At 29.0% G+C, this 10,044-nt stretch overlaps 1 protein-coding gene across 1 annotated transcript; it reads right to left on the reverse strand.

Moving 5' to 3' along the window:
- Positions 1 to 755: 755 nt before the first annotated feature.
- Positions 756 to 9,799, reverse strand: LOC147070586 (uncharacterized). The gene is made up of 2 exons (XM_085948866.1): positions 9,380 to 9,799; positions 756 to 2,737 (listed from the first exon to the last, which is right to left on the reverse strand). Exons 1-2 carry the CDS (start codon positions 9,398 to 9,400, stop codon positions 887 to 889), a joined length of 1,872 nt encoding a protein of 623 aa, XP_085804992.1. The 5' UTR covers positions 9,401 to 9,799; the 3' UTR covers positions 756 to 886.
- Positions 9,800 to 10,044: the final 245 nt, after the last annotated feature.

Genomic DNA, 10,044 nt, shown 5'->3' on the forward strand with positions numbered 1-10,044 from the left:
ATAGTAAGTTTATAATTAAATTTTAAACCCGTTAACATTTCAGCGAATTTGTATTATTAATATCATTCAAACAGAAAAAAAAACATAAATGAATAGAATGAATACAAGTGTACCTGTGAGTAAATCGACTTTAAAGCTAAATATGCAATAATAATAATAATTGTAAGTTTTACAACTCTTAACTCATTTTTTACAACGTTTTTATTAGCTCGTATTCTTGTTTGTCCAGTGGTTATTTGTCCAGTACAAATCTTGCAATCGATTTTTAACTAACTTCCCGACTAGCTACACATTTGAAACTTTTAGAATATATCAGAACATGATGCCAATGCATTCTTTTAATACTTTTAGCCATATTTAAGTAGAATTGCATTCATTTTCAGTTAATTCTGTTTTGTATGAAAAGTTATTTCGGATGAAATCCGTAATCCGATCCACTATTGTTGGTTGCTAGGAGTTTGGGATCCTAGCAACTAAATTAGTAATATATACGTGCGTTACTATGGAAATCAAAATGAAATGTCAAAATGTCATTTCAGTATTCTATAAGTATTTGTTTGTTTTTTTATTTACTTCATATCAAGTAAAAATTTGAGCATATTGAGCATAATAATTCAACAGAAAATTTAAAAACGTTGTATATAAAAAGTTCTTATTATCTTGTAATTATTTTTTAAATAAACGTCACGTGTAATAATTGTTTAATACTCAGCACCTCAATTTTAATCGAATCGCTATTCGAAATATTAGTTAGGTATTAGAAGAATTTTGAATTGACATTTAAAAAGCTTGCAGCCATAAAATAAAATTTAAACATCTAAAGGATGTAAGTATTTTTATTTTATAAACTATTTATGGGCACACTTTTTTGAATACTGTGCTGCATTTAAGACATCACTCGTCTTCTCTGGTGATTATTTTTTTTAATTTCCTTGTCAGATGTTTTTATTTGTCGCTTTGGATAGGGATGAGCATGATAATTATGAGGAACTTGTGGTGGAACCTTAGAAGGAGAAGGTGTCTCATATTTATCAGCACTTTCTTCAGATACATTCAATGATTGTTCATTCTCATATGTATCTTCCTGTTCATGAGACGAAGCAGGATCTGGTTGTACAGATATATACGTCTGATGTACTCTTCCAGGAGTATGAGTAGGTGACACAATAGTATATTGTTGAGAATGTTCTTCTTGAGATGATGGTGTAACGTAACCAGATTGTCCAGATACTGTATGAACAAGAGACTGTCCTGATGCTGAGCTTTGATACTGAGGTTGATATACTACTTGGGTATGTGCAGAATCTGGATAATTTTCAGAGAAAGTCAAATGCTGTGATTGTTCTTCGTGGTTTTCGTATTCGGGCTGTTGGTGACTGATTGGTCCATAGACTTGAGAGAAAGATGAATGGGATACAGCTCCTTGAGAATTTGATGATTGTGATGGATGGGGAATTACATATTTAATCGATTGCCCTGAATGACTTGGTTGTTGAACAGTTGGTGATTGGTGTAAATAAGTAGGCTGGCTTGAAGGAAGATAATGTTGGACCAAAGGCTGTTTTGGAGCGTAATGTATGCTGTTTGTATTAGGTACTGAATACACTTGTTGGTGTTGATATTGGTAATTCACCGGTGGACTGTATGGTACAACGTATTTCGGCTGTGTCTCTTCAGTCGGTTGAACGTATTGAGGTTGTTGCAGGTTAGCCAAATACTCACTGACCAAAGATTGGATATTAATATTATTTAATGACATAGCATATGGGTGATTATGTGGTAGCTTGGGATATAAATCTGCAGTAGGATTTTGAATGTGGGAACTGGGTATACGTAAAATCAATACAGGGATAACATTACGTTGTGGTAAATGCTCCTGGCCTTGTATTCCCAACGATTGATATTGAGGATGACTTAAAATCTGCGACGGACTTACAAAATAATTTGGCATTACAACAGGAAAATGGCCACTCAAATCTGATAACTGTCCTCCATTAAAAGTTGAATATAACGTAGTCGGATTTTCTGCATGTCCATTGTTGTAGACTTCTTCAGAAGAATGATATTGTGGCGGTGGTGGAGTTTCAACTGCTTCCACTTGTTCATATTTAGTTCTCAATCTTGAAAATGTTCTGACTGGACTGTAACTAGATTCATGGTGTTCATTTGAGTCCACAGGAACCAATTGATAAGCTTTTGATGGTTGTATTTCAACATGTGTTTTCTCTGTCTTTGGACTATTGTGGAACAACGCTTGTGTATGATATACGTAAGGAGATCCTTTACCTCCAGATATCGGAGGAATATCATGCTGGGAATATGGATAAATCATGAACTTTCCTTTTTCTTGGTTAGCACTTCCAAACTGGCTGTAAATATATCCGTTATTGGTTTTATATCCATATCCTAAATTCGCATCTATAGTTCGTTTTCCTTTACCATCTGTTGAATTATCATTAAAAATTTCTATAGCGATAACAGCTGGTAATGGAGCATGTGGTACTTTCTTCTTTTTAATGTCCTTGATTTCTTCGTCATCTTCTTTTTTGACGTTGTATTTCTCTTCAATTATTTTCAAGAATTCTTTTTCTTCATCAGTTACTTTGTGTTCATTTTTACTAACTGCAGACTCACTGACTTTTCCTTTCACTGGAAAAAGTTTTGTCTTCTTTATAGTGGGATTCAGTACTGGTCCCCCCAACGAAGTAGTTACGTACAGAACGAAGATGGCCGATATCTGAAACAAATAAAACACTCTCTATTAATACAAAATACGATAAAATATTCATACATTTATTAAGAAGGAATTACGTAAGCTGTACGTAAGTATATAAATAGCATAAAGTTATAATATCAAATATCATTGAACCTGCTATTAAAACCACTGGTGTGACAAAATTTTAATTTTCCAGGAGATACAAAAAATTGTGTAGGTATAAGCATTAAAATAAAAAAATAAATATAAATTTTCAATTCTTTAATAACTTGATTTATCTAAATAATATATGTTGGGAGGCTCGTCATTATCGAGCATTTCTATTATAATAACTACGTACATTGTAATTATTATTACGGTATTATCCAAATGAGACAATAGTATGTTAAGACGGAGGTTTCTATAATTAAGAATATTTTATTTTGGTAGTATAATATTTTATGACATTGATGGTTTCATTCAACTATACGATTTTATATAAACGAACAGAAAATGCATAATTACAAGATAAAAAGAACTTTTTATATACAACGTTTTTAAATTTTCTGTTGACTCATATATACTTGACAATTCTATGTATTAATATAATTTAAGACAAATAAGGCAATTCTCAACAAATTATTTTGCAACAAACAGACAAATATAGAATACTGAAATGTCATTTTGATTTCCATAGTAACGCACGTATATATTAATAATTTAGTTGCTAGGACCACCCACTTAGCAACCAATAATAGTAGATTGGATTACGGATTTCTTCCGAAATAACTTTTCATACATAACAGAATTAACTGAAAATGAATCTAATTCTACTTAAAGATGGCTAAAAGTATTAAAAGAATGCATTGGCATTGTGTTCTGATAGATTCTAAAAGTTTCAAATATCTAGTTAGTCGGGAAGTTAGTTAAAAATCGATTGCAAGATTTGTACTGGATAAACAACCACCGGACAAATAAGAATACGAGCTAATAAAAACGTTGTAATGCAATAAAAATGGTCACATCGAAGGGTTTAATAGTACAACGATGATACAAAATATTGTATCATTATTTTTTTTTAATTACATAATTATTTCTGTCTCAATTGCTCATTTTCAATTATAAGAATTTTTTTAGAATAAACATTTTATTCCACTCGAATTTAGTAGGTACTCGGAAAGACATATTACCTAACTACTTTCTGCTTTAAAAAATCTTGAAAAATATTGTATAAAAAAGTGAACTGAGTACGATTTGAAGGGTAATGCTCTTTGTAATAGTAGTTTAACGCACGGGAATAATTTAAAAATTTTCACATTAAAAAAAATAGATAATGTAAGTAAGTAAGTAGAGACCTAACAAATTTGCAGATAATTTGTAACCAAAAATAAAAGGGGACGGTATTATAGGCGGCACTCTATAAAACACTCGTAAATCTTTTTCGGTGATTTTCGAAATTGTTTGATCTGCTTCTATAGCTGTAATCGTAAACAATCTACAATAAAAATATGAAGTAAATTATTATAATGGTCTCAATATTATATTGAAAAATTTATTGTTCTATTGAATAATAATATAAATACAGTTAGTCATCTAGCGAAACTCTATTCAACTTTTATACAAGATTGTTACTTAATAACGCTATGAAGTTTTATCTCTGCCGCTTGTTGTCTGATGTCTCTGTTAGTTACGAGCCATATTATTTTATAAAATTAAAATATACAATAAATTCAAATCAACCAAATAATATTACCTATAATCAAACTAATTTAGATTTTTATTATGAACAAATTTTCGACATAGGCATGATTTTTAATTAATTAATTATAATAAAATAGGAAATAGTAATAGTAGAAATGATAATTTTACAACGGTTATAAAGAATATTCTAAAAAATATTTTATTTAGTACTATATTATATCGAAAGGAAGTGTTAATCGTTAAGTTTAACATTCTTAACATCATGACTTCCTCCGGAAAACATTATGAACAATTTATTCAAATTAATCGTCGATGTAATAATATTATTATTAGTATATCCGTTTCTTATAAAAAGTAACAATGTCATCTGACGCAATTTTTTGCAAGCTTCCATATTATTCAAAATGATGAAAAGATTAATAATATTAATATAAAAATATATCTATGCATTTTATTTAGACCATGATTGTTTATTTCGTATTATGAAAAAAATACAGTAGAAAACTTGCACAATCAGATGAGAAAAAATCACAAAGTTTTCACTCCGATACGCGTCTTTAGGTCATGTCCCGAATTATGTTCACGACTTTTTGTTACATTTCATTTTGCGTCTTCTTACAACATTGTGTAAAAAAACAGATATTTTTTATCTCACGACGGGTTAACTCAATCCACAAGAAAGCAAGTTGTAAACAATCCAAAGGAAAGTGACCTGAGAAAATTACGTTTATTGTGTAATCTTTATTTTCGTAAATCGATGAAAGAGTATATTTTAAATTTCAATTGAATATTACGTTCGTCTCCGTAGACGGTCTACAATTTGGGATACGCTGATTATCTCTGTTGCAGCCTACATTTTTTTCTTCATAATAATTATATAAGTACGTACATAGCATACCTACCATATTATTACATCTACTCACCAACAAATATCTAAATTTTAAAACTATTATATTTAAAATTATCACTTAGAGACTAGATATAGAGATTTTTTATGACACGTGTTTTGATCATGTGATGGTCTGTATTTACCATGTTATCATATGGTAGAAGAAGAGTTATATATAAAGAAATATTATAAATGGATAGATGATAAAATTTCAAGTAATAATTTAGTGGAAGAGGTGAGAATTTTTAATGGAGAAATTATATGGAGCAAAATGGTTTTTTTAATGTTGTTGATTCTGCGTACGAAATAGAAAATTTCTCGAACCCGAGCGTTGGATAATTTTCCAAAAACACTCTCCTGAAGAAATTCTTGTTTTTTTAACATATTTCTTGAATTTCTTTTATTTTGTTAACTGTCAATTCATGGTGGAACTGCATTGTATTGTTGTTTTTATTTAATAAAACGCAATTTTTTTATAGAACTTATTCCAATTTTAATCAATAGATTAGGACCGGTTTCGTCCGCCTCAGTGGAACATTTTCAACTGAATTGATTAAAAGTGGAATAAATACTACAAAAAATTGCGTTTTATTAAATTAAAACAACAATACATATTTCTTGGACAAATAAATGCGTCAGACGATACGCATATTTACAGAATATTTTGGAGACAGAGTTTATCAGCGCCGCTGTTGAAAAAAAACATTTTTTTTTTACGAAATAGTTATTTTGTCAAAATTTCTGTTATTCTATTTTATTCCTTTGTCTTTGCTATAAGCAGTGCGGAATTCTATAGAATATTACAAAACTCGCATTAATTATATTTTATATTATTAATTATAATAAGTAATGTTAATGTACTTTTAATAAGGCACTTTGGTTAACACGAGTGTCTAATATAACATACTATTTTTAAAAAGCATTGAAGCGCATAGATATTTATAGAAATCGGCTTTAAATACCTACAGGTTATTTTTACAGCCCGTAAATTTTATATTAAACCTAAAGAACGATAATAATATATCAGAGCTACGGTCCGGTTCGTTCCGGTCCATTCCGAGTGCTGTAGTTGATTAATGTGTTATCTATATATGAGGTGAATACCAAGTGGTACATTAATTTAAACAATATCATCATAAAATATCACCAAATAAACGCCAAATGTCTTGAAACGATTAAAATAAATATCATGTCAAATGAGATGAATATTTTGTATCACAAATATTAATTATATCATAATATTATTGTCGGACTGATAAACATAGTAATCTGTACCTTATTTTCCGTGAAATATAAGTTATAATATAGTAATTAATTCATATGGCTTGAGAGAATTTGCAACAATAGTACTAGTGAAAATATGAATGCTGTAATGTACCCTAAACTATATTAAACGCACTCTTCATTGAAGCCCAGTACAAGAAATACTTCTTCCTTGCACCGTACCCCAATGGTTGTTAAGGGTATAAAGAAAAATCAGGTTTATTGAGTATTATTTTCTTTATAACATTATTTTTATTGCGAGAATCAGCGACTGTGTAAAATATTTTACTGTTTTACACAGCACAAATTGTATCTCATGTATAGAAAAAAACATTATTTACGATGGCCATAATGTATATTAGTATTATACAATAAAAACATTTATACTATAAACCAGATAGAAAGTATATTCTATATCCAAAAGACACGTTATTATGAAAACTAAAATTAAAGTTTTTTGGTTCTTATTAATGGCTAATTAATGGGGCATTATGGTTTTAAGATTTTTTTGTTATTAATATACTCAACATATAAATAGACCCAGAAATTAATGATACTGTAGGAAAAAGATCTATACTTACTCACTGTCTTTGAGTAATAATAATATATAACACCGTTTTATAACATCTTCGTGCGATTAAACAAGTTTAGTGAGTATATTTCTCAAATCGTTACATAAACTTGTACGTGATCATAATCTATGAATAACTTGATCTGTAGCCATATGTACTTCTTATATTTGATCTGATTCTTTCACGTAGGTATCATAGTCTTACTAGTTTTACGAATATTAAGACTAGTGACGTCACTAGGCAAAGTGCCACCCTTAATACCGCCCCGTTTTAATTGTAGTTTCAATTAATTATCTGCAAATACCTAGTTACCAATTATAATATTTATTTTTGACTATATTAAACAAACAAATACACCAAAAATCTTTAAATATATTATATTATAATATCTACTGCGAATTAGAATATTTCCACGAAACATATGTACTTTCAAACAGTGATCATTTTAGGTGCGTGAAGATCTGTGGCGTTGACGGATTTGGAAGTATCCTTGAGAATATTTTTCGATAAGCCGCCATCACAATGTATTATAATACAACAATAGTTAGGTTGTCAGATTTTTTAGTGCTTCGGTTATTTTTAAACTAAGATGTCGATACTTTCTAATGAAGCCACCGCATCTTTTACTTCGCAACGCATGACCTGCCTGTCAACACGGGATGTAGCTGATTATGAAATACTTAGTAAATTCCTCAATCTAATTTTAGGTAAATATGGATGCACGAGACAAAATACTTATCAATCGTGTTATTTAATTACGCACATAAAATTTTTTTTAAAAAAATAATTAAAACTACTCTAATAAAATGAGTAGGTACTCAATTTTTTTATATTTTCGTATTTAACGATGTCAGAATGTTTTTATTAGGAAACCATGTTTTTATTCAACTTAATGTAACATTATTAATAAAATTAAGATTATAACTTTACTATTCCTGTTTAAAAAAAAAATATGTATACCAAATAGGGGTGCAATGGCTATGTGTTTAAGCCTTCCCTATTCGGTGTAATTTTTACAAGCATGTATCTCAGAAGTGAAAAAAATATGTTTTTATTATGGTTGAGTTGGTAATCATAGAATAAATAGTTTTCACGTCTTTGCCAACATAAAATAAAAATGGCGGTTTACTGTTGACGAATTAATTTTGTAACACACTCAGATAACGTTTACGAAAAATTGTTACTAATTTAAAGTTTTTATCTCAGCGCGGTTCTGGAAAACATTTCTAAGTATAATGTTAATGTACTACAATTTTATTATTAATATACATACAACTAATTTAATTATTAGCAGTAATAATATTTTTTTAATATTAAAAATGAGCGATTTTCATTGAAAAAGTCTGTTTATCAATATTTTGACTTTAGTTCTTATCAATAATAAATTATGTAATATAGAAATATATTCATAGTATAAAATATCTTTTTAATCGTATACATAGTATGTATAAATTGGTGTACTATACGTACCTACATTACATATTTAATTATTACGTTATATTTTGTTATTTTAATATGGGTTTAAAAAATTCATCGAAATACACAATTATCAGTGCTATAATATAAATTAGATTTATTAATTGAGTTAGCATTTACTTGGTAGAATTATATTTTAAAAGAAATGAAAATATAATTAATATTAAATTCTACAGGTTTTTTTTAAAAGGTTTGTCGATAGCTATTTCGGTTGTAACACCATTATCAAGACTATTCAGATAGGCCGTTTGCCTTTGCTTAAATACTATACGCATAGATAGAGACAGAATACATTTTCTTATCCGTTCAAACAATATTATGACTTTATATACTTATTATTAATTGTAATACTATTAATACTTTGAAAACCCTAAGTGGGTTTTTAATGGATATCAAAATTTACAAAATTTATCGAAAGTACAGTGTTCATAAATAGCAGATAGTTTGAAGAAGTTAGAATGATGACAAATTGAAACCCCATTTTTAATTTATAAATTATTTAGTTTCATTATCTTTAGAGTAATCTAGTTGAAATATTATATTACACAGCATCAACTAAAACTATGCACATTAGTCAAAATGGAAGCAATTAAAAAAATAATTTTCCCTAACAATAATATTTGAATGGGGTGACAAAATACTTAGCATTGAAAAGAGATATAATAATAAATTATGGTAGTTTAAAAGTTATACAAGACAATTCTATATGGAATTATAATATATAAGAGTTCACGTTCAAAGTTGTTAAAATTAAATAACAAAAATAATAATAAAATAACGTACCAATATAATATTCTTCATCATGGCGCCGGTCAATAAGAATTTCACACTAGAATAAAAAAAATCGAGAAATATTCTACTATAATTACACACGCGTAATTCAGCCTTAGGTCACCTTATCATTAATTATTTATTAAGTCCGTAATAACTTCCGCCATGCGTAAATACGCTGTTAATCGCCGCCAACCTTTCACTTGCGTCCATCACACAGATGCATCTGGTAACATTAAAATATCCGGTCGCGAGATAAACACCACTCTAACTTGATTTAATTAACCTATTGTCCGTCGTGCGACGGCGGGAAAACGGATTTGAAAAAAGATTTTTTTTAAATCGCGGTTGTTTTGTTTTAAAGTGTTTTGGTAGAGATGTGCGTGGTGTTTTGTAGAGATGTGCACTAAAACGGGTTTGGTGGAAGACTGTAAGATTGGGAGTAAGAAGCTGCAGTATTTATATGGGGGAAATGTGAGATACTGGCAACATCGACCATCGCACAGATGCGATCGTCTTCGCTTTCTTGCTGTGAGAAATATTAGGGGGGATTAAAATATACATAGATAAAAATTACTTCATGAATTAATTATTTATTTTTTTGTTAATTTTATATCATCGTCTGCTGTTATTATTGTTTTTATAATATCACCCTAGGTACGTAAATTTTAATGATA

This window comes from Rhyacophila brunnea, unplaced genomic scaffold (genome assembly GCF_057557595.1).
Source record: "Rhyacophila brunnea isolate RB1 unplaced genomic scaffold, BYU_Rbru_1.0 scaffold_21, whole genome shotgun sequence".
Lineage (NCBI taxonomy): Eukaryota > Metazoa > Arthropoda > Insecta > Trichoptera > Rhyacophilidae > Rhyacophila > Rhyacophila brunnea.